Source organism: Myotis daubentonii, chromosome 9 (assembly GCF_963259705.1).
Source record: "Myotis daubentonii chromosome 9, mMyoDau2.1, whole genome shotgun sequence".
NCBI lineage: Eukaryota > Metazoa > Chordata > Mammalia > Chiroptera > Vespertilionidae > Myotis > Myotis daubentonii.
In genome coordinates this window covers 16,076,399-16,102,558 of record NC_081848.1, presented here as the reverse complement: position 1 = coordinate 16,102,558, position 26,160 = coordinate 16,076,399, and the positions used below count along the sequence as shown (strand labels likewise).

The window sequence follows — 26,160 nt, the reverse complement described above, 5'->3', positions numbered from 1 at the left end:
GGAAGGATAAAACAACCTAATGAAAAGTTATTTGGAGGTTATGGTGGTGAGAAAAAGTATAACTTTTCACTTTTATATAAAGTATTGCCTATAGAAAATTAAATTTAGCAGCACAAAAAATACATACAGTAAAAGAATTAAGGCCTAAGAATTCTGATTTTCAATCTGTTCTCTATTTTTCCCGTTAATATTGAGTTATTTTTCTTTTCTGTCCAATATTTTATTCATTTGAAACATTTGAATTCTTATAAACTATCTGTATAATAACTTCTAAAGCAAGTTATTTAAAATAATTTCAGGATCCTAGAAACTTTTTGTTTTTAGATAATTGTAGATTCGTGTGCGTTTTTAAAATTGTGGAAAGATCCTGTGTATCCTGCCAGCTCTCCCTTGCATAACTTCAATACAGCATCACAGTCATAATACTGACATTGATACAATCCACCTAACTTACTCAGATTTCACCAGTTGTACATGTAGTCATTTGTGTGTGTTTATTCTAGGCAGTTTTATTGTGTATAGATTTGTTTGACAACCACCACAGTGAGGGTCTGATTCTAAACTTTTAAAGAGTATTGACTTTTCAGTTAGAGGGGCATTTTCATTGGTGTGTTTTTTTTCCTTTTTTCATTGTAGTGTTTTGGAGCAACACAAATTGACAAAAGAGCAGTGGGAAGAAAGAATACAGAACTGGCATGAAGAACATAGAGGAATGCTAAGGTATTTGGATGGCTGTTTTCTTAGTGTTTTTCTCAAATTAAAGTATTTTTATTCTATAACATTATTACATCAGATTATCCTCAAAAGATCAGTTGACATGAATAAAGCACTGAATTTTAATTCAAAGTATTTTTGTAATTTGCTATTACTCTTACTTAAACATATTGTAATAAGCTTTATTTCAACAGGGAAGATTCTATGATGGAATACCTGAAGATTGCACAAGATCTAGAAATGTATGGAGTCAACTATTTTGAAATAAAAAATAAAAAAGGAACTGAATTGTGGCTAGGTGTTGATGCTTTGGGTCTCAATATTTATGAGCATGATGACAAGTAAGTAAGTAGTGGACTAGTCATTAATCAGTTGGCTTGATTACCCTTACTGCTCTTTTCTAAATTAAAAGATTAGTTAATGTCTCATACTGGTAGGCTTTCATATATCATATTTTCATTGTCTCAACAACTTGCAGTTTTATTTTTTAATTTAAAAAGAAAAATGTATTGATTTCACAGAGGGAGAGAGAGAGAGAGAGCAACATCAATGATGAGAGAATCATTGATCAGATGCCTCCTGCACACCCCACACTGGGGATGTAGCCCACACCTTGAGCATGTGCCCTGACCATGAATCAAACCCGGTGCACAGGTTGACTCTCAACCACTGACGCTCAACCAGTGAACCACCTTGGCCAGGCTCTCAACATCTTGCAGTTTTAGATTTTACTTAGTGTATTTATTAAAATGAGAGGATTTATTTTTATTTTAAGTATGCTTCTTAATCCCTTATAAGTTATGTCTAATAACTACTAAAATTTGTCCCCTCCGTAGTTGAAGAATAATTCTTTAATGTCATGCCTGGCATACAAGTTGAAATTGAAATTAGCATCTATAAGAAATCAGGAGCAGTGAGACAATGGAATTAAAAGATATGTGATTTATTGTTTTGTGACACCTTTTTGTTGAACATTTATAGGAATTGTTTTGAATATCTTTGACATTATTAAAGTAGAATATCCCTGTGTTAAAAATATGTAATTTTATTTTGAAATTGACCAGGTATTTTTATATTAATATAAAATCCATCAAGCTCTTTCAGCCCTTTTCAGGAATGATAGCTGCAGTTGCTTCATACCTTTCTTTGATTTATTTACCAAACCATATAAGCATTCAAGTCTGCCAGTAGCACCTTTTACAAAGGCATTTCTCTATTCTGGGTTGGCTCCAAAATTTTAGTTTTATTATTACACATATCTAATAAAACACACATTTCTAAGCATATACATGATGATTGGTATATTTTTTCATTTATGTTACAAAGCAAGTTAAAATGGTATATCATTCAGAAGGGAAAGTTTTGAAAAGCAAAAATAACTTTAAGACTTTTAAGGCCTAGTTTTGTTTTTTTTTCTTTTAAAAGTTATTAAATTAGTTTTCATCAGAGTACTCATTGTCTGTATAGATACAGATAAAGATGGGGATTATGAAAGAGGCAGGGTTAGCTTGGGGCAGGAGGGAGGGATTGGGGATTATGGACAAAGGGTTCTTTGGTCTTTTATGTAATGGTTTAATTTCTTCTTTAAAAATATGTTTTAATGATTTCAGAGAGAGGGAGAGAGAGAAACATAGATGAGAGAGAAACATCATCTATTGGCTGCCTCCTCTATGACCCCTACTGGGGATCGAGCCCGCAACCCAGGCATGTGCCCTAATCTGGAATCAAACCGTGACCTCCTGGTGCATGGGTCGATGCTCAACCACTGAACCACACCAGCCGGGCTACTTTCTTTTTATGATGAGAATGTGTTTATTATTTATATTTCCTTTTTATAAATATATATTTTTATTGATTTCAGAGAGGAAGGGTAAAAGAGAGAGAGAGAAACATCAGTGATGAGAGAGAATCATTGATCGGCTGCCTCCTGCACGCCTCCCTACCAGGAATTGAGTGTGCAACGCTGGCATGAGCCCTAATTGGAAATCGAACTGTGACCTCCTGGTTTATAGGTTGACACTCATCCACTGAACCATGCCAGTCAGGCCCAAATTTTTTTTTTAAAATAGGGTTCAACTTTAAAGGTTAGTTAGGTTCTTTTACCGTCTCTGTTACTGGTTATCTTTGTGACCCTGGTCAAATTATTAACCGAAATTTGTATAACTGCTAGGATCACCTTACAGGATTGTTGTGAGAATTATACGAGAAAATTGCTTTAGAATTTGTAAAAGTAACATGTAAATGTAGTGTATAATGTTACCTTAAAGGTAGTATTCTAACAGCCTTCCTTTTAAGTAGGTATTTTTGACTTACTTTGGTGGCCACTAGGGGACCACCAGTATAAAGCATGCATATTGAATAAAGTGTTTTTTTGTAGAAAAAATTATTTGCTGTACTGCAGTCAGTCAGGTTAAGAATTGAAAGGACTATAAATAGATAGAAATTCATACTTTGTTATCAGAACACTGACTGAATATGCCTTTTGGCCAACAAGGTGTTACAGTCATTTTGTGTTCTTGTTATTGGAAGCAGTGATGCATTTGATGGGCAGTCTTAAACAGTAAAATATATGAAAAGCAGAAACAGAATTACTTGTTCCAGTCTGATTTCCTAAATCTTTGTATGTAGAGAGGTAAACAGGGACATCTGTTTTATCGTCATAGAGTTAGAATTTAGTTCTATTCATCCAAACATTTGTGTATATAAGTATTTAAAATTTTTTGTGGGCGATATGTCATATACGATAAAACTAAGTCTTTTATTTATTTTTCATTATTATTAATCCTTTCCCGAGGACATGCTGAGAGAGAGAGAGAGAGACAGAGAGACAGAGAGACAGAGAGACAGAGATCAATTAGTTGCCTTCTAAATGCACCCGACCAGGGATCAAGCCCAGGTATGTGCCCTGAACGGAACTAGAACTGGCAACCTTTCGGTGCATAGGACGACTGACGCTCAACCAACTGAGCCACTCCAGCCTGGCTAAAATTAAGCCTTTAAAAAAAAAATGTATTTATTGGTGAAAGTATTACAGATGTCCCCATTTTTCCCCCATTGACTTCCCTCCCACCCCATATCCTGCCCCCTCCCCCCAGGCCTTCACTGCACTGTCTGTGTACTGAAAATTCAGTTTTTAGTATATTTATAAATAATGCAAACATTTTCAAATTAAACAGGAAGGAAAACATTTTTTAATATTTAGTAACTTATGTCCATAATTCACATGAAAAGTTATACAAGCTATCTTTTTCCCCCCCTCTCTTCTTAAACATATTTAAGCTTAATAGTTGTAGTATCTTGACTCTAAATAAAAGCAGTGCAAACTCTCAGAGCTCAGTTTAACACTCTAGAACTAGATAGGTTTCTCTAGGTAATTTTAGGAAAATCAAGGTTCATGACACATTATGAATTTTTTTGGGATAGTTATTCTTTGTTTTATGTGATTTTAACTGATCAAATTTTCCCCTTCAAAGTAAATGTCAACAGTGTGTTATGAGTAAGTTAATACATTTTGAAAATCTGGAACTCTTAAGATTGGTCATTTGGATAAATTGGCCCCCAAAAATTGATAGGGATTTTGTCCATTGTTTTCTGCTTCTAACTAAAGGGATGCTCTAATTTTTTAGGTTAACACCTAAAATTGGTTTTCCCTGGAGTGAAATCAGAAATATTTCATTTAATGACAAAAAGTTTGTTATAAAGCCAATCGACAAAAAGGCACCTGTAAGTAAATTTTTAAAATATGTTTTATGTATTGTAAACTTCTGTGACTTTGCTATGGTATTACTTGAAGAATGACATTGTTCATTTATTGAATTGCTCCTGAGGAATACTCTTTTTCACCTTGTATTGTATAATAAATGTTATTAAAAATTCAAGGTTCCAATTTTATTATACCATACAACTATTAGAGTTTTATTTTAGCTGAAATTTAACTATTGGCTATTAGGAGGTGGTTAAAAATAATCACCATTTCTAAGAAGCAATTTAGGAACGTTGGTGTTGGTGTTTGGAATGTAACAGAGGTAGCCCTATTCTGTTAAAAGGGATTTGCATCATGAATGTTGTATTTTTGTAATTGGAAGCCTTAAACTTAAATCTTTATATTTAAATAGATTCTTTGATTCCTGTAGTGTCAAACGTAGCTCGTATTCTGTCAGTTACTGCAAAGGCAAAAGATGAGAACACTTCTAGGTTAAAAAACTTGACAGCCTTGAACAAAGGACGGTTTTGAGATAAATGTGATAAAAATTAAAACAAACAAACCCTGAGGTGGAGGCACAGATACTAATAGTTACTTTGGAGAAGAAACAATAATAAATGACAGTTAATGTATTGAGACTATAAGATTATTATCCTCTTCACAAAACTGGTGGGGATTGGAAAGGTTGGGAACCAGTTATATGAAAGTATGGCATATTCATGAGAGATCAGAAACTTTATGATATCTAAGCTTGATGTAATGTGACGTAAGAATTCATGCCACATATTGAGATTTATCTACAGATTATTGTGTGAGGGACTGTCCTTTAGGAAGATTTTAAACTCGGAGTACTTTATGTTTAGGACTTTGTTTTTTATGCGCCTCGTCTGAGGATCAATAAGCGGATTTTGGCCTTATGTATGGGAAACCACGAACTGTACATGCGGAGAAGGAAGCCTGATACTATTGAAGTGCAACAGATGAAGGCTCAGGCTAGGGAGGAGAAACACCAGAAGCAGTTGGAAAGGTATGGAATTTATAGTCTTTCATACTCAAAATTTACATTTTAACGATGTTTTCATTGTATTAAAATTGAATGACAGTTATAATTTTCAGGTTAGAGATCTGAGTTAGTAGCTTTTCATGATTTCACAAATGTGCCTTTCCTTTATCATGCTTGCTTCTCACTGACAGATATTGGCTTGGATGTAGTATGAAATTTTCAAGTTGTTTTGTTTGTGACTTACATTTTTTAAGTTTTCAGGATAAGACTATGCTGAATGTTTGGGTGGGGTTTTTTTTGTTTTGTTTTGTTTTTGCAACAATGTCATGGACATTGTAGAACTCAAAAAGTCATTGTACAGAGTATAGTAATACCAGTTCTCACTGTCAATAACACTATCTTTTTAACCATGGTTCATTTAGACTTCAAAAGAAGATACTATCTATGATAATAAAAGCATAATATGCTAATTAGACCAGACAGTCCAGACGAAGGCAAGGCTGCTAGGGCCGAGGCAAGCCACTGCCACTGCAAGGGCCAACCATCGGGCCTCTAGTTAACTATATTAAATTGAGAATTTTTGAAATGGAAAGATTGAGTATAATTCTTGTTGAGCCTAGAACCAGATTACTGGGTCTGAAACAAAATCCCCAAATCTGATTCTAGATTGATTGAAACTTTATGCTTTATTTGAAAAAATTTAGATACCAAACTAAAGTTAACCTTCACTAAAGAAATCTTTGCAGAATAGCATGATAATCTGTGAAATAGAGTAGGTTCAAAAGAAAACAGAATTGAGGAGACCTAAATATGTGTAGATTTACATATTTCAAACATACTAAAATTACATGATTTGAATCTAATAGGCTCTCTACTAAATATAATTTTGCTTTCTATTCTTTCAGTGTTTGTATTTAATGTTGTATTTTTTTCTTAAATGTTCTGTGTAGTTCAGACCTTTTATTAATTCAGATTACTCTCCTCAGCTTACATGCCTTAGAGAAGTTTACTGTATTTAAAATATACTTTATATAGGCATGAAACTTTCTAGTAATTTAACTTTCATACCGTTAAAGATACTTCGTTGGATTTTTACTTTGACTGGGCTCTCTTTTTTACTGTTCTCAGGTGGTTTAGGATCACATGTGGCTCTAGTAATACGTATCTTTTGAAATAGTTCTTTTTTGGGCATTACTTTCTATATATTTAGAAATTACAGTCATCCTTCATGGGGGATTGGTTCTAGGATCCCCATAGATATCCATTCCCTTATATAAAACTAGAGGCCCAGTGTACAAGAATCGTGCACTTGTGGGGGGTGGGAAGAGTCCCTCTCGCAGTCCAGGAGCCCTCAGGGGATGTCCTACTGACGGCTTAGTGCTGCTGTGGAGGCGGGAGAGGCTCCTGCCACTGCCACTGTGCTGGCCAACCGTGAGCCTGGCCTCTGGCTGAGCGGCGCTCCCCCTGTGGGAGCGCACTGACCACCAGGGGGCAGCTCCTCATTGAGCGTCTGCCCCCTGGAGGTCAGTGTGCGTCATAGTGATCGGTTGATTTGCAAATTAGCCTTTTATTAGATAGGATGGTGTAGTGTTTGCATATGACCTATGTATGCTTTACATCATCTCTAGATTACTTATGATATCTAATACAATGTAAATGCTACGTTAACACATTGTTTGCGGGTAGTTTTTATCGCGCGCTAACAGGTGGCGCGGGCCATTTTTGCTAATTTTTTGCGCAAATGGCAACGTTCAGTAAAATTACGATAACTTTAGTTTACGTATTTATACGTTACCCGCATTCTACCGCTAGTCTATAAAAAACGTATCCCGCGTCTATAAAATACGTGTCCCGCACTCTACTACCAGTCAACATAAAACGTATAAATACGTTTCCCGCATACAATGTGTTAATGTAATACTGTATTGTTTAGGGAACAATGACAAGGAAAAAAGTCTGTACATGTTCAGTACAGACACAACCATTGTAGGCCTAACTACATAGTACACATCAGTGGATGAGGGACCCGCAGATACAGAGAGCAGACTGTGTTATTGCATACTCATCACTCAGTGTCCTGACTGCTCTGCTTATCTGTAATGTTCATATGTTATTTATATTCTCAATATTTGTCTACTTGTTCTTTATTTCTTACATGTAGAGAAGAGTGCTATATGGTTTTAATATATGTAGTATGGGTACTAAGTACCATTTGGAGGTCGTTTACTCTAAGGTCTAGATCAGTGATGGCGAACCTTTTGAGCTCGGTGTGTCAGCATTTTGAAAAACCCTAACTTAACTCTGGTGCCGTGTCACATACAGAAATTTTTTGATATTTGCAACCATAATAAAGACATATTTTTGATACTTATTTTATATATTTAAATGCCATTTAACAAAGAAAAATCAACCAAAAAAATGAGTTCGCGTGTCACCTCTGACACGCATGTCATAGGTTCGCCATCACTGGTCTAAGGTCTAGATGAAAGTGGAAGACTTTAAGTTTCTTTTTTGCCACAATAAGAATCCTATGGTTCCTCTTAGATAACTTGTATAGCCTTTCATTAGCGAGCATTGTACACAGTAGGAATTCAGTAACTGTTTAATTCACTTGAATGCCTAGAGGATGTTGTGTATTAGCAACATAGGGATCTGGCAGGTGTCGGACATAGCATTCCAAGTCTTCATTTATTCCCTGCTTTACAGGTCAGACAGACAGAAATGACAGCTGTATATGTGGAAACAATTTTGGTCAAGCCCATTGGCAAAGTAGCCAGCAGACATACTTGGGGGAATGCTCGGAGGTATGCTGCCTGTGCTGCTGGACTCTCCTGGGCAGGAACAGTAGCTGGGAGGGGGCAGGCAGCAAGGAAGCTGCTTTCCCTGCCATACGTTGGTGTATGAGGTCCTGTTCTTTCCCCATGACTCTCCTCACTTTGGGTTTTCCACAATGAAAATGGTGTGAGGTGTTACATACCATGGGTTACTGATCTCTGTAGTCTGTGCTCTGAAGTTATTTACATCCAAATAGGTGACAATTCATTCTGTAATTCTGGACGTTTTTTGTATGGCTAAAATTGTTACCAAATTTAAAAACAGAGCTGCGAGTTTACAATTTAGATTCAAGTACTTACGCGTCAATTGGGATGTTTTGTGTCATGGCTGGCTGCCTATATCACTAGTGTCATACAGAGAATATAGGCTTTGGAACTAGATAAATCTGGGTTTCAATCCTCATCTACACTTGCTGAGAAAAACTCGTAAGCCACTATTCTTTTACTGAAAATAATAGTCCTACTTTCAAGGTTTTTTTTTTTATGAGAAATAATGACAGGGTTATACAAACATTTAATAAGTAGTAGCTATTAGGGTAATTCTTTTTTTTTTTTTTTTTTTTTAATTTTATTCCTCACCCAAGGAGTGAGGATATTTTGCCATTGATTTTTAGGATGGATTGCGGGGGGGGGGGGGGGGGAGCAGCATTGACATAAGAGTGACACATCAATTGGTTGCTTTCCGCTGGCCCAGGGCCAGGGATTGAACCTGCAACTGAGATGTATGCCCTTGACCCTTTGGTCTGAAAGCTGACACTGTAGCCACTGAGCCAAACTGGCCAGGGCTAATTCTTAATATTATTAATACACTAGAGGCCCGATGCACGAAAATCATGCATGGGGGGGGGGGGCGGGGGGGTGGAGAAAGGGTCCCTCAGCCCAGCCGGCACCCTCTCCAATCCGTGACCCCTCGGGGGATGCCCAACTGCCGGTTTAAACTGGCAGTCAGACATCCCTCTTGCAATCTGGGACCGCTGGCTCCTAACCGCTTGCCTGCCCAGCAGCCTGATTGCTGCCTAACTGCTCCCCTGCCGGCTTGATGGCCCCCAATTGCCCTTCCCTGCCGGCCTCATGGCCTCCACCTGCTCTCCCCTGCCGACCTCATGGCCCCCAACTGCCCTTCCCTGCTGGCCTGATCGCCCCTAACTGCCTGTGCCTCAGCCCCCACCACTGTGGCTTTGTCCGGAAGGAAGTCAGACAGTAGGAAGATGTCCGGTCTAATTAGCATATTACCCTTTTATTAGTATAGGTAGTCTGAATAGAAGTTTTATGTTAGTTTTTAATCTTCACTTAAAACTGTAATTGGATCCATCTGATAGTCTTTAAATAGTAAGGTATTCTAAAATATTTTTTGCATGTTAGTACAGAGAATTTATAGTTTATTGACATGTTATTTACACTCTTAAAATAGAGAAACTTGGTTTCCAAACATAAACTCTAAACAAAAATATATCTGTGATTTAGATTTACATCCTTACACAAGAGGCTTCATGGGGAAAGTGGGACTTCACTAAGGCTTTAAACTTAGAAATAGGCTTGAGAGTTAGAGAGGGGTCAGATACTTTCAGAAGAGGAAGCCAGCATAAGCAAACATGTAGAGATGAGAATACGCATGGCTTGCCTAGGGGCCAGAGAATATACCTGCTTGGTCCTCCTAATTGAACACTGTTTAGGGGAGAAGCAAGCTCTTCAGTTTCATGAGGGAGATAAGACAGACCTGTAAAACTAGGTTTAACTAAGAGAGGTGGCGAGCCAAAGGCATTTGTTTTAATTGAATACAGTGTTAGTTATTGATGGCTGTAGTCAGGGGAGAATTCTTGTAAGATGTGAGACATAAGCTTCATCAAAGTGCAACAGAGTAAACTGTGTATGTTGTTATAACTATTATAATCAGTAAAATATCTGCTGCACATTTATTCCATTTTTGGTACAAAGACTAATCTTCCCACTCCCTAACTTGTTTGTGGCCAAGTTACCTTCATTCTTTTTTTTCTGTTTCCATATCTCCTTACCTCCATCCTTGAAGAAGAATGAATTAAATGTCAGTAGGGAAAAACTAAATGAAACCAGCACCCAAGAATTAATGGATATTATTGTAGCCTTTAGGTCTTGAGATCTGGTTTGTGGTGTGGGCCTCGGGGAGGGAGAGAGGACTGTGACAGAGGCTGGGGAGGCTAATCATCATCAAGGGCAAAAGGCAGCTTGGCATGATAAAAGAGTACCTAGAATCTTAAATGCTGTGAGGTTTCATTCAACTAGTGGGGAGATGTGGTGATTCCTAATGTTTGGTGCGGTGCGTAGGAGATCACCATTAGTTATCTGTCTTACTCTTGCAGACTTGTCACAATTCTAGCTGTTTACCCCAAAGCTGGATTCTCTTTATTGGAGGCAGATAGGTATGTAGGAGTTGCAGGAATTTTTAAACTTGGGTTTTACAGGGTAAAAGAAAATGATGAAACTTGGCTGATAACATTATCAGGGTCTGAAAGTTGAGAAACTACATGGCTTTGTGCCTGGCATTCAGAATGACATCAGATGGCAGTGATGTCTTTTTTGGGGAGTATTTAGACATATTCAGATCAGTTTGAGAAATGAAAATATCCATTTTTAACTAAAGAAAATTATTTCAATTAAAGTAGTGGTGATATTGAATATTGATTAGACTTATTAAATGGTAATATTTCTGATGATTAATATAACATCTCACTTAATTCTAATTTATCTTTATATTTCTGGCCCTCAACATGCAGGCAGACCCATTATAGGTTCTTGGTAGATGTTCAGTGAGTAAATTTGATTGTATTTAAAAGAAGCTGTCTCATTAGGCCCATGGCAGATGCAGCTAAATGAGGGAGGCTGTCTTTTCCACGTAGCTTTCATGACCTTTTGAAAAGAGCAGTAGATGTCTACCTCATTCTAATGGAATTGTCAAAGTAGACATAACTGATTTGTCATCTTGTATCTAAACATGAATTGAATCTACTGTAGAAATTAAACTTACTTTAATTTATTAATGATTGAAAATTGATGCTCTCCCGGTATTTTACTGTTTAAAATAAAACAGCCTTGTGTGTTCCCTTGAAGTTCCTGCTAATAAGCTAAAGAAGTAATATTTTTAGTATGTCAATTGTGTAGTTAACTCCTTTTGTGCTGACCTCTAATTTATTGTCAAAGTTCATGGAGTATTCAAGTGATAAGTCTACTTCCTTTTTCTCCATACAAGTTTGCATTAAAAAAATTCTGTGCATACAAGGGATGTAGTTGACAGTTTTACTTTCCTAGGAGTTTTGAAAATTTGTCCTTTGAGTCTCGAAAATGGCTGTTTTTAATATTTTAAAAATAGTGATTGACTATATTTATTGTGACCCCACATTAAGAAACACATTATAATCCAGTATATGTGTATGTAACAGGGTACTCCTGTATTTTTTTTTTAAACCCTTATCCAAGGATATTTTTTCCATTGATTTTTAGAGAGAGTGGTAGGGAGAGGGAGAGACAGAGAGAAACACCTATGTGAGAGAGAGACATCGATTAGTTGCTTCCTGCATGCTCCCAATGAGGGCAGTGGCCTGCAACCAAGGTACATGTCCTTGACCGGAATCAAACCTGGGACCCTTCAGTCTGTGGTCCAATATTCTGTCCACTGAGCCAAACTGGCTAGTAGATTTTTTTTTTTAGGGTAAGAGCTCCTTTTTTATTTATTACTAGAGGCCCAGTACACAAAAATTTGTGCACTCGGGGGGTCCCTCAGCCTGGCCTGTGCCCTCTCGCAGTCTGGGACCCCTTGGGGAATGACCACCTGCTGGTTTAGGCCTGCTCCCTGGGGATTTGGGCCTAAGCTGGCAATCAGACATCACTCTGGCAGCCCGGGAGCCCTCAGGGGATGTCCACTTGCCAGTGGGGAGCAGACCTAAGCTGCAGTCGGACATCCTTAGCGCTGCTGAGGAGGCAGGAGAGGCTCCTGCCACCACTGCTGTACTGGCAGCCGTCAGCCTGGCTTGTGGCTGAGCAGAGCTCCCCCTGTGAAAGCGCACTGACCACCAGGGGGCAGCTCCTGCATTGAGCGTCTGCCCCCTGGTGGTCAGTGTGTGTGTCACAGTGACCAGTCATCCCCAGTCTTTCTGCTGTTAGGGTCAGTTTGCATATTAACCTTTTATTATATAGGATAGAGGCCAGATGCATGGGTGGGGGCTGGCTGGTTTGCCCTGAAGGGTGTCTCGGATCAGGGTGGGGGTGCCTTGCCAGCCTGGGTGAGGGGCTGATGGGTGTTTGCAGGCTGGTCACACCCCCTTCAGAGTGGGGTCCCCACTGGGATGCCTGGCCAGCCTGGGTGAGGGGGCTGATGGCTGTTTGCAGCTGGTCACACCCCCTTCAGAGTGGGGTCCCCACTGGGATGCCTGGCCAGCCTGGGTGAGGGGGCTGATGGCTGTTTGCAGCTGGTCACACCCCCTTCAGAGTGGGGTCCCCACTGGGATGCCTGGCCAGCCTGGGTGAGGGGGCTGATGGCTGTTTGCAGCTGGTCACACCCCCTTCAGAGTGGGGTCCCCACTGGGATGCCTGGCCAGCCTGGGTGAGGGGGCTGATGGCTGTTTGCAGCTGGTCATACCCCCTTCAGGGTGGGGGTCCCCACTGGGGTGCCTGGCCAGCCTGGGTGAGGAGCTGATGGCTGTTTGCAGGCTGGTCAATCCCCCCCCCCCCCAGTGGGGACCCTCACCCCATGGAGGTTTGGCCAGCCTGGGTGAGGGGCTGATGGCTGTTTTCAGGCTTGCCACACCCCCTTTAGGGTGGGGGATCCCCACTGGGGTGCCTGGCCAGTCTGGATGAGGGGCTGAGGGCTGTTTTCAGGCTGGCCAAGCCCCCGGCGATGGAAGCTCCCAGCCTCTCCTTTTTTCCTTTTTTTAAATTTTATTTTGGGATTTATTTACCTTCTATAATTGAAACTGTTGCCTTCAGTGGAGCTCAGAGCCGGCTCCTGCTCGCTCCAGCTTTGTGGCCATGGCTGGCTGAAAGCAGGTATCTGGGGTTTATTTACCTTCTATAATTGAAACTTTGTTGCCTTCAGTGGAGCTCAGAGCTGGCCAGGGCAGCCGGGAAGCTTGGCTTCCTCCATCACTGGAGCAACCAAGCCTCCTGCTCACTTCAGCTCCGTGACTGCCAACCGCCATCTTGGTTGGGTTAATTTGCATATAGTCACTCTGATTGGCTGGTGGGCGTGGCTTAAGGTGCAGCGAAGGTACGGTCAATTTGCATGTTTGTATTTTATTAGTATAGATTTATTTATTTATATTTTTATTGGTTTCATAGAGGGAGAGAGAGATAGAAACATCAATGATGAGAAAGAATCATTGATTAGCCCTAACTGGTTTTGCTCAGTGGATAGAGCGTTGGCCTGTGGACTGAAGGGTCCCAGGTTCAATTCCAGTCAAGGGCATGTACCTTGGCTGCGGGCACATCCCCACTAGGGGGCATGCAGAAAGCAGCTGGTCGATGTTTCTCGCTCATCAATGTTTCTAACTCTCTATCCCTCTCCCTTCCTCTCTGTAAAAAATCAATAAAATATATTTTTTTAAAAAAAGAATCATTGATTAGCTGCCTCCTGCACACTCACCCTGGGGATGTGCCCTGACCGAGAATTGAACCCTGATCTCCTGGTTCATAGGTAGACACTCAACCACTGAGCCACGCTGGCAGGGCATGTATTTTTAACAATATGCTTTTTTGAACACAGCTGAAATATAATGAAGCCATAATATTCATGCTGTAGTTTCTTTTTTAAAAGTCTTCATCGTTGAGTATTACAGATGTCCCCCAATTTCCCCCTATTAACCCCCTTCACCTGGTTCCTGCCCCTCCCCAGGCCTTTACCACCCTATTGTTTGTGTCCTAGGTAATGCATAATCCATATATGTATATAAGTTCTTTGGTTAATCTCTTCCCGCCCATCCCCTCCCCGTCTCCCCCCTCCCCCCATGTCTCTGGTTCTATTCATTCATCAGTTTATTTTGTTCATTAGATTCCTTGTTCCTTTATTTTGATTTTTTGATTCAATTGTTGATAGATATGTATTTATTGGCATTTTATTATTTATGTTTTTTATCTTTTTTTCCCCCCTTTCTTCTCTTAGGTGTTTGTGGGGGTTTTTTTTGTTTTGTTTTTTTTTTTGTCCGTGAAGCTCGTAATCTGACCTTCAATTCTAAATGATAGCTTTGCTGGGTAGAGTAATCTTGGTTGTAGGTCTTTGCTTTTCATCTCTTTGAATATTTCTTGCCACTCCCTTCTGGCCTGCAAAGTTTCTGTTGAGAAATCAGCTGACAGTCATATCAGTGCACCCTTATTGGGTAACTAACTGCTTTTCTCTTGCTGCTTTTAAGATTCTATCTTTGTCTTTAACTTTTGGTATTTTAATTATGATGTGTCTTGGTGTGGCCCTCTTTGGATTTCTCTTGTTTGGGACTCTGTGTGCTTTCTGGACTTGTAAGTCCATTTCTTTCACTAGGTAGGGGAAATTGTCTGTTATTATTTCTTTAAATAGTTTTCAATGTCTTGCTTCCTCTCTTCTCCTTCTGGCATCCCCATGATGTGAATGTTGGTACACTTGAAGTTGTCCCCAAAGCTCCTTACATTATCTTTATATTTTTGGATTCTTTTTGCTCTTCTGATTAGGTGATTTTTGCTTCCTCATATTCCAAATCACTTATTTAATTCTCAGTAACCTGTACAGCTGATTTCCTGTAAATTATTCTTTATTTTAGTTAGTGTATCCTTCATTTTTTACTGTCTTTTTAAATGTTTTTTATGTTACTACTAATTTCCTTTTAATTCTAAGATCCTTAAAATTCTCACTAAGTCCCTTGAAGCTCTCATTAAGATCCTTGAGCATCATTACAACCATTATTTTGAACTCTTGTTTTTAGTAGTTTGCTTGCTTCTATTTCATTTAGTTCTTTTTCTGGAGATTTCTTCTGTTCTTTCATTTGTGACATGTTTTTTGTCTCCTCATTTTGGCTGCTTCCCTGTGTTTGTTTCTGTGTATTAGGAAGAGCTGCCATGTCTCCTGGAATTGGTAGAGACCTTGTGTAGTAGGTGCTCTGTATTGCCCAGTGGCTCAGCCTCCACAGTCATCTGAGCTGGTCACTCTATGTGAGCCCCTCTGTGGGCTGTATGCCCTGTCTTGTAGTTGAGCCTTGATTGCTGTTGGCATCATTTGGAGGACTTGACCTCCAGACCAATTGGCTGTGAGGACCAACGGCGACTATAGTGGAAGAGCTGCTGTGCAGGAGACACCCTAATGGAGCAGATGCTCACTAAGTCTGCTCGTTGAGTGTGTCGCTTGTGAATGTGTAGAGTTGTAATCTGGCATGGTCTGAAGCTGTCCACCGGGTGCACTGGCTCTGGGGCTTCCTTGCAGGTGCATAGTCAGCTACTGCCGGTGCCCCATCTCAGGCCATCCGTCAGGAGCTACAGAGCAATCTGCTGATGGCTGCTACTTGTGTTGGGCTTAGAAGTGCCCAAGCGAGACCAAGCTGTGAAGTAAGGCAGGCTGCTGCTAGTGCTGGGCCTGGGCCTCATATTGGGAGGTATGGGACACACTGATGCCAGCTCTTGCTTATTTGAGAGATTTGAGCAAACTTTGAAGCCTGAGCTAGGACAGACCACTCATATGGAAAAACTGCTACAAACAGCTTGGGTGGGGCTGTAGATTGGGTGGGATGGGGCCTCAGGGAATCACCAGGGCAGAGGGAACAGTGTGAGCCAGGTGGATGGAGACTCAGATATGGCTCCTGCCAGTCACCTTTCCGACGAGGGATATCTCAGCATAAGAACAATTATGCCTATGAACACTTTTGTCTGAGAGAAAGCTGCCTCTGAGCTCTTGCTCTGATGCCAGACAATCCAGTTTCTTCCTATATGTCCCTGGATCCCCCCAAGTCGTTACCCCAGTGCAGGAGCTCAGAGGGAGCAAGTCCAAGTAATTCTGTGCACTTGCCCTTTAAGAGGAACTGCCTGGGACTCCATTAGCCTGTGTTACTCAACCACAAACCTCACTGGTTTTTACAGCCTGAAGTTACATGAACTTCTCTTCCCAGCTCTGGAATCGTGAGCTGGGAGTCTGGTGTGGGGCTGGGACCCTTTACTCCCCATGGGAGGCCTCTGCAGCCAAGATATTCCTCCCAATTTAAAAAAATTCTACACGTGGGTGTCAGACCAGCCTCTTCCACGCCCGTGCCCCTCTTACTGGTCTCGATGTATTTTCTTCACTTCTCTAGTTGTAGGACTTCTATTCAGCCAGCTATCAGGTTGTTTTGAATGATGGTTGCCCTGTATTTTTGTTGTGATTTTGCTGTGGTTGTGGGAGGAGACGAGTACCTCATTTACCTCCCTTGCCATCTTGGTTCTTAGATCCTGTAGTTTCTTCTTGGTTGATTCACAGTACTTAGGCTTCATGTGAATATTTCTAGTTATTAATTTGTAACAAAGCAATTGCAATTCCTTTTAAGGGCGCAATTAGAGAATGAAAAGAAGAAAAGAGAAATAGCAGAAAAGGAAAAGGAAAAAATAGAACGTGAAAAGGAAGAGCTAATGGAACGTCTAAGGCAAATTGAAGAACAGACATTGAAAGCCCAGAAAGGTAAAAGTCGCTTTTTGACATTGGATTCAAAAATGTTGTTCTTTTGTTAGGTATAGTATTACTTAAATAAGTTTTCAAGTGTACTATTACTCTATATTGTAAATGACTATGCATATTAATTTATTTCTCTTGTTCAGGGTTCCTTAAACAAGAACACTTTTCAATACTTCCTAGCATTTAAACAAAAGAATTTATGCAGCGCTTTATGGAAACTTAAATACCTTAAGACACCTAAGTATTTTAAGGCATTTTTAAGCTATTCTGACTGTAAACTCTTTTGGAACTCAGTCTCTAAATTTGATTTCAGTATATTTAAAAAATACACAGCACAACAAAATTCTGCAGTTTAGACTCTGGCTGAGTAACTCAGTTGATTAGAGAGTTGTCCCGATATGTCAAGGTTGTGGGTTTGAGTCCCGGTTAGGGCACATACAAGAGTCAACCAATGAATGCATAAATAAGCAGAGCAACAAATCAGTTGTCTTTCTAAATCAATAAGTAAACATTAAAAAAATACTACAGTATATAGAAAGGTTAGATTGGATTTGGAGAGAGTGGTTTATATTAAATACCTCTAGGATTTACTACATTCAAAACGACAAATAGTGGGGAGGACAAAAGAAAAATGGTGTTGAGCAAAGTAAGATGTTTTCCTCCTTACTAAGGAGTAGTATCTCGGGGCTAACGTGAAATCTACGCTTTATAAAACTAGAATTAATACCTGCTTTCCTGACAACTCATAGAATCAGCCATTAGTTCTGTTTGAAATAGAATAAGGATATTACTCTGTTTAAGGTTTATTAAATAATAACCTTGAATAAATTTTATTTTCATTCCTTACACCAGCCTCCCATAGTGGGGAGTTCTCTTGAGCAGTCTGTTAGTAATTTGCAAATGGGGATCTAGAGAAGGAAGTCACAGAGATTGCTATAAATCCACAAAGTGGTTGATCATTCCAATTTCTAAGGAGATTATAAACGATTTCTAAGGGTAAAAAACATGGCCTTTTTTCTGGCTCCTTAGAAGCCTCACTTCTTAGAGCTAAAAGACCTAGGAACTAGTTCAAACTCCAGAGGAAGCAGAGACTGGTTCACAGGCCACAGCCCAAGGACAGAACTTGTTTCCTGAATCCCAGCTCCATGTTGTTTCTGCCGTGTCAGATGCCTTTTTCATTCATTTAAAGTGGACATTTATGAAGTGAATTTTATTCTGCATTTTAGGAATACAAATAGTGTGCATGACAGTGACGTCTGTGGTTGGGAGATATAAAAATATTAACACATAGAGGTATGAGTGCTAAGTGCCATGTGAATTGTATAAGCAATACTTTTTGAGGAAGAATGCTGTAAAAACCCTGGAATAGCCTATGTGGGTGTGGCTCAGTGGTTGAGCATCGACCTATGAACCAGGAGGTTACGGTTCAGTTCCTGGTCAGGGCACATGCCTGGGTTTCGGGCTCAATTTCCAATGTAGGGTGTGCAGGAGGCAGCTGATCAGTGATTCTCTCTCATTGATGTTTCTATCTCCCCCTCTCCTTTCCTCTCTGAAATCAATAAAAATATATTTTAAAAAACTTCAAAAAATCCTGGAATATACCAAGTGTGTTTTTAAAAAAACATTTAAAGAAATTTATGATATTGGTCTGATTTTACAGAAAAAATTGAATGATAGCACTTTTATTTATATAATACCTTCTCTGAGAAAATAGCTACTTACTAAATCCTTTAATCTCATTTATTTAGGATGTATAATAAACATAATTTTCACACAGAAAACTACTCAAACAGTAAGGAATGTAAGGAAAATAGAACTTAAGAATATAGAGCATCCCTATTAAGATAATTTTAAGTCAGTCATCTTAAGGCAAAGGGCATTCATTTTTTTCCCCCCTAATAATGAAGATTTTCCAGGCTGTACTAAAATCTGTATGATTGTCTTGTAAATTATGCTAAAGTCTCATTCAAATGCAATAATTCTGGCCATATCTAAGTCCTGATGTTTAGTAGATAAACCCATAAAAAATATTTTTTTTTTTTTTGAAAAGGAAGAAATATAACCGTGTTTATTTGAAAATATCATGGATTTATACATGAATGTTGTTTCCATATGCCACACAATATTAAATTAACTCAAAATGGATCATAGACACAAATGTAAAATCTGAAACTATTGAACTTCTAATCTCTATTTTTATTTATTTATTTATTTATTTTTTTGAGTTTATTCTTTTTATTTATTTATTTATTTATTTTTTTATTGCTTAAAGTATTACAAAGGGTATTACATATGTATCCATTTTATCCCCCCACCCTAGACAGTCCCCTAGCCTCCCCTATCACCCAGTGTCTTATGTCCATTGGTTATGCTTATATGCATGCATACAAGTCCTTTAGTTGACCTAAAAATATTTTTTTAAAATATATTTTATTGATTTTTTAGAGAGGAAGGGAGAGGGATGGAGAGTTAGAAACATCGATGAGAGAGATACATCGATCAGCTGCCTCCTGCACACCCCCTACTGGGGATGTGCCTGCAACCAAGGTACATGCCCCTAACCGGAATCGAACCTGGGACCCTTGAGTCCCCAGGCCGACGCTCTATCCAGTGAGCCAAACCGGCTAGGGCCCATAAAAATATTTTTGAGAAGAAACTTGTCTATACTTTATTATTGTCATTTTATTTTTAAAAAATTGTTATATTTTATGTTTTTGTTAGTCCTCACCCAAGGATATTTTGTTCATTGATTTTTAGAGAGAGTGGGTGAGAGGGAAGGAGAGGGGGAGAGAGAAGAGAGAAACATCTATGTAAGAGAGACACATTGCTTGGTTGCCTCCCACGTGCACCTAGACTGGGGATGGAACCTGAGACTGGGTATGTGCCCTGACTGAGAATAAAACCCAAGATCTTTGTGGATATAGGGCAATGCGCCAAATAACTGAGCCACAGGGTCCAGGCAGGGCTCATGGCGCAGATTTCAGTTGCATTTTTTGTGTTTTTATTGTTGAGATGTTAGAATGTTTTATGTATGTGGATAAAAATCCTTTATCAGATATCAAATATATGATTTGCAAATATTTTCTACCATTCAATGAATGTGTTATCTTTTTACTTTGTTGATAGAATTCTTTGAAGCTCAGTGGTTTTAAATTTGGTTGGAGTCCAATTTATTTATTTTTTTGTCCTTGTTGCTTGTGATTTTGGTGTCATGCCTTGTCTGTTTTTGTACTATGGTGAATTCATGCACTCTTATGTTTGGCTTTTTTTTTTTTTTTGCTTAAACTTGTTTATGTAGCTGTACTTTGCTCTTTTACATTGTTGTGAAATATTCTGTTGCACATTCTACTGGTGATGGACCTTTGGGGTATTTTCTGTTTGGGTTTATTATAAAACTAGAGGCCCGGTGCACGAATTCGTGCACATTGTCGAGAGCTTTATTTGTATCGCACATGCGTGAGTCAGCGTTTATTTTTAAATTGCCAGTGCACATCATATGTACTGGCTGGTCAGGTGGACAGACAGTCAGTCACTTAGCCTTTTATAGATAGATAGATAGATAGATAGATAAGGCTGCCATGAGCGCATAACACATATGTATTAATTTTGGGGAGGTATACCCTAGGAGTGGAGTTGCTAGATAACAGCTCTACTCAGCTATAGAAGACACTGCCACCATTTTCCCAGTGTTGTATCAGTTTTCTTTCCTACCAGTAGTGAATGAAAGTTCATTTGCACTGTATCTTCACCATTACTTCCACTACTTGTTATTGTCAGGGTTTTTGTTTTGTTTTGTTGGCTTAGTCATTCTAGTGAATACAGTACATTTTCTTGATTATTTTGAGCACTTTTGCAAATGCTTGTAACTATCTGTGATGTGCCCTTTCACATCTTTGTCCATTAAAAAAATTTTGATTTTTCTTCTTTTTCAGATTGATGTAGGAGTTCTTTACATGTAGTGTAAAACATACTCTTTGTGTGGTTTACATTTGTACTTTCTTAAGGGTGTCTTTTCATGAAGACTGTTTAATTTTAAGTTCCATTTACCAAACTCTTTATAGTTATATGTTATTCTGTACTACCTTCTAAATGCTTTGTTTTGCCTTTCACATTTAGGTCCACAATCTATATGTAACTGATTTTTGTAAGGGTTAGGGTTTTCCCAGGCATAGTTCCAGTTCACCCAGACCCACTTTTTGCAAAGACCGTTCTTTCCCTAATGCACTACAGTATCACCTTTGTCATAAATTCAAAAGAATGTATGTGTGTGGGTCTGTTTCTAGACAGTTCTGTTCCACTTATATGTCTATCCTATTGCCAGTACCACACTGTTCAATTACCAGTTGTATTTACAAAGATTTTCACCTGCCATCTTGTAAAGGAATAATAGGTGTCTAACAAAACACATGCAATAAATGTACAGTGATTGTCAAAGACTAGACAACTCTTGGGCTTACATATTACTTAGATTTTACATTACCTTTTATGGCATTAACTAGGGGCCCTGTGCATGAAATTCGTGCACTGCGGGGGGCGGGGGGGGGGTCCGTCAGCCCAGCCTGCCCCCTCTCACATACTGGGAGCCCTCAGGGGTTGTCCTACTGATGGCTTAGGCCTGCTCCCTGCTCCCCTTGGGGAGCGGGCCTAAGCCGCAGCCTGGCCTTCGTTTGTGGGAGGCGACCGGGCTGATCAGGGGAAGGCACCGGCGCCTTCACCCCGCTGCTGCAGCCACTGCCAGTCACCGCAGCCACCAAGGTGTTTTCATCAACACGGACTCCAGTCCCTTCACCACGAAAAAATGACAACTTCCTTTAGGCATTTTTAAGATGTGTCTTTCATAGGATATGACATTTCTTTCTTTCTTTATTTTTTATCCTCACCTGAGGATATGTTTCCATTGATTTTTAGAGAATGTGGAAGAGAAAAGGAAAGACAGAGAGAAACATCAAAGTGAGAGGAACACTTTGATTGGTTGCTCCTGCATGAGCCCTGACCTGGGCCCGGCCAGGGAGGAGCCTGCAAACTAGGTACATGCCCTTGGTCAGAATTGAACCCAGACCCTGCAGTCGGCAGGCCAAAGCTCTATCCACTGAGCCAAACTGGCTAGGGCAGGATATGACATTTCTTAGCCCTCCAGCAGAGGACCTTCGTTTTTTTCTCTAGGAGTAATGTGGAAAAACCCTAGATCACCTTTTTGGATTCTTATTACCCAAGTTACTAAGAATATTACCAGTGGCATACTGGGAGCTTAGCCAACGAGTGGTCAGAAAGGTGTTTTCTCTGTAGTTCACACCGATCGCCGGCTCTGCCCCTGCCCAGGCCTAAAGCCTCTGTGACCCCCCACAAACACTCTGATCCCTGGCTCCGCCCCTGCCCAGGCCGAAGCCTCGGGGCCTGGGCAGGGGCCCCCAGCTCCCTCCGATTGCCAGCTCTGCCCCTGCCCAGACCTAAAGCCTCGGGGCCTGGGCAGGGGCCCCCAGCTCCCTCCGATTGCCAGCTCTGCCCCTGCCCAGACCTAAAGCCTCGGGGCCTGGGCAGGGGCCCCCCAACTCCCTCCGGTCGCTGGCCTTGTCACTGCCCCCTCGGCTCTGATCACAGGCTTGGCCCTGCCCAGGAGCCCCCTGGCTCATGCCCTTCCTAGGCTGCTCAGGGCCTACCTCAGAGTGACCTGGGTCTGATGATGTTCCAGGGACCCAGGCTGCTGGGCACCTACATATGCAAATTAACTGCCATTTTTTAAAGTTAATTTGCATAGTCACTCTGATTGGCTGGTGGGTGTAGCGTAGTTCCATCAATTTGCATGTTTGTCTATTATTAGGTAAGATTATTGTTCTTACAATAATCCTAAAGTTTATAAATTATCCTAAAGTTGAGAAAAGGAAAATAATTACTTGACAAGTGTTTTATAGGGAGTCATTGAGTTTATGAGAGGACAAGTTAAACCTCCAGAAGAGTTTAATGTCTGCCAAGACTGGGCTCCTTGGTGGAAGTCCACAGTTCAGACCTTCCGCTTATTTTGCAGCATGTTCCCCCTCCTCCTGTTGTATTGCTAGGTGATGTATTCCCTGGGCCATTCCTCGTTGGGAGTTTTCTCTCTGTTTACTGTGTTAGCTATCCTTTTCCTCTCATCTTCCATAGCCCCCCATTCTATTTATTTGTAATCCTTTTCTGAATAGAGAGCTTCTGAAGAGGAAGTTCTGGAGATGGGGAGTCCAAGAGGAAGATCAGTTGTTCGGAAGCCTTTGCTGCAAACTTCTGTGAGCTGAAGATGTCATCACAGTTTCTGAATGCAGCTTTTGGCGGGGGGGGGGGGGGGGGGGGAGGACTTCCCAGGGGGGGGACTTCCCACCTCTCAAGTCTGGCTTTTAAAGATGTTCTTTCCTTGTCCTTTCCTCCTTGGTCACAGAAGGAGCTTCCCATGCTCTTTATTTTACACTTGCAGTTTTGCTGATTTATTGGTGGTTATAAATATTTTATCTTTTTTGGGGGGTGGAGTTTCAGGGCATGATTCTTGTGGCTCAGTGTTTCGCTAAAATACATTTGGTAGTGTGTCTGGGTCTGTGTCAAAGAACTCATGAATTTTAATAGATGTTTCTCTGTGGATGGGCTTTGGATTATGAACCTAAATGTTAGAGGTAAAATGAAGTTTCTAGAAGATAGGGAAGGAGAATATGTTCAAACCATAAGGTAAAGATTGGTACATTGAGCTTTATCATTATAAAGGGGGCTCTGGCCCTTGGCATCTTTTAAGGGGGTTTGTAAGATGTGTGAAGATCATTTTCTACATTATTGTAAGTGTTCCTCTGGACTTGGATCCTTTCTTCACGCTTTGCTCATTTCCCGGCTCTCCTAGATAGTCATCAGAATTATTATAACGTCCTTATTTGCTAACTCCATTACAATCTATACATATAAAAGCCTAAGTGACTGTTCGCTTGTTTGACTGGTAGCTATGATGTGCACTGACCACCAGGGGCTTCTGCTCCACCTCTATATCTATTCCACTCTACTAGGAAGAGACCACCAGGGGGTAGACACTCAACATACAGGCATGGAAACATGGAACAGACTCATGAATCTCAGAGGGAAGGGGGGAGGGAGAAGGGGATTCACGCACCGGTGGGGTCTCTTGGCCTGGCCTGCGGGGATCAGGCTGAATCCGTGCACCCAGTCTCTGACATTCCCCGAGGGGTCCCGGATTGCGAGAGGGCACAGGCCAGGTGAAGGGACCCACCAGTGCACGAATCCGTGCACCGGGCCTCTAGTCCATTATAATACTGGATAATGGGCCTAGTCTATAGTCTGTCTTTTTGGTCCCATGTCCTGGTATGCTTGGTAATTTTGGTTGAATGCCTGCCATTGTGTATGAGACTGGGTGATGATATTTTCCTTTAGAGAGACTTTAATTTTCCTTTGCCTGGCAGAATATGTGCAGGTTATGTTGATGGAGTTGAACTGGGTCTCAGGCTTTGTTCAGTTGGTCTCTCTGGTCTGTAGTCCTTTGGGTGCCATCTGAAAGACTGCATATTTGTGAGGGTCTTTGTATCTGAACTCCAACCTTTGATTCTGCAGCTGCAAGAGAGTGATGATCTCTTTGCTCAACTGTTTAGCCTTACAGCTGCCTTTTCCTTGTTTAGCAGTGTCTTAGCCATATGTGTATATTTTAGGAGTTGCAGGGAACAAACATCTTGAAGGGAAGTAGCAAACAGATTTGGGGACTTTTCTATTCACTCCTCTTCAGGATCTTGGCATCTCAAGCTTGGCTGCCTTGGCAGCCCCAAAGTCTAAATAAAATCTGTCTTCTCCGCCTGGTAGATCCCTGCTGGCCTCCTCTGGGTTCTGCTCCGCCTCTGTCTCTATTCCACTCTGCTAGGAAGAGGGCAGAGGGGGGGTGATGGAAGGAGACTTGGCACTCTATACAATATATAGACAATGTAGTACAGAATTGTACACTTGACACCTATATGGTTTTATCATGTATTAATTTGTATTATGTATTAATTAGTGCCACCCCAATAAATTAAAAATTACAAGAAAAGCTTTGGAAAGATGATGATGATGATGATGATGATTATTATTATTTGGGTTGATTCTCACCTGAAGATATTTTTCCATTGATTTTTTAGAGAGAGTGGAAGGGAGAGGAAGAGACAGAAAGAAACATTGATGTGAGAGAGACAAATCAATTGGCTGCCTCCTGCAAGCACCCGGACCAGGGTTGGGTAACCTGCAACAGAGGTACATGCCCTTGACCTGGGACCCTTCAGTCCACAGGCCAACGCTCTATCCACTGAGCCAAACCAGCTAGGGCTGGAAAGACTATTTTTTAAAAAACAGTTGTGCGGATTTTCATTTCTTTGTTAAAATTTTTAAATCGTAACATAGATTTTTAAAAAATTACTAGGCTTCTTGGTAAGTTAAAAATGAAGTATATGTTTGTTTGCAGATGTGCTAATTTTTAAAAAAACTATACAGATTAGATTCCTTGCTACTATTTTGGCTTCTTTGGATAATGAGTATAATTGGAATTAACTGTTGTTGGGGGTGGCGCTTGCATATATTTACAGAACTAGAAGAACAGACTCGAAAAGCTCTGGAATTAGAACAGGAACGAAAACGAGCAAAAGAAGAGGCAGAAAGGCTGGAAAAGGAGCGTCGAGCTGCCGAAGAGGCCAAGTCAGCTATAGCTAAACAAGCTGCGGACCAGATGAAGAATCAAGAGCAGCTGGTAAGGAGCCTCAGCTCCGTCTTAGAGAAAAAGAACAATGTAGACAAAAGCGGGAGTGAACCTTGTCAAACTAAGTATGTTATTATGGCTTCTGGAAAGCAAACTGAAGATACACGTAACCTAATAACAGAGTATGGAAATAAACCTACAAATGAAACAGAATAAAATACAAAAGATTCTGATTCACCTTAAACTTCACACAAGCCACTGGCATGTTTTGCTTTAGATAAATTGACAATATAGTGTAGCTCCTATAACTGTAGGTCATAATTGATTAGGTTTTGTTTAGTGGACTTGCAAATAATAAGGAATAGGCATGACACTTAGAAGATCCTGGATTTGAATAAAAACAATTTTTTCTTTTGTAGGCTTTAGCAAATACTTTATTGATAAAAGTTAACAAATAGCTCCTATGTTGCACATTTTGAATTCCTGGTACTGAAACATGAATGAGTTCTTGTCTGTAAAAATTCTTTCACTTTTTCTCCTTATTAGATCTGTGAATAAGATATTTATCATCTTAAAGAAATATTACCTTTTTTAAAATGGTAG

At 40.2% G+C, this 26,160-nt stretch overlaps 1 protein-coding gene and 1 long non-coding RNA gene across 4 annotated transcripts in view; one reads left to right on the top strand and one right to left on the bottom strand.

Moving 5' to 3' along the window:
* LOC132240607 (uncharacterized) overlaps positions 1-26,160 on the bottom strand; it is a 419,797-nt gene that overhangs the window by 146,833 nt on the left and 246,804 nt on the right. The window lies entirely within an intron of this gene.
* RDX (radixin) overlaps positions 1-26,160 on the top strand; it is a 93,099-nt gene that overhangs the window by 34,542 nt on the left and 32,397 nt on the right. For all 3 annotated transcript variants that reach the window (XM_059708007.1, XM_059708010.1, XM_059708008.1), the window contains exons 6-11: positions 637-720; positions 909-1,055; positions 4,341-4,437; positions 5,281-5,444; positions 16,756-16,886; positions 25,448-25,608. In XM_059708007.1, coding sequence (XP_059563990.1) covers positions 637-720; positions 909-1,055; positions 4,341-4,437; positions 5,281-5,444; positions 16,756-16,886; positions 25,448-25,608 — 784 coding nt within the window. The remainder of the gene's footprint in view (positions 1-636; positions 721-908; positions 1,056-4,340; positions 4,438-5,280; positions 5,445-16,755; positions 16,887-25,447; positions 25,609-26,160) is intronic.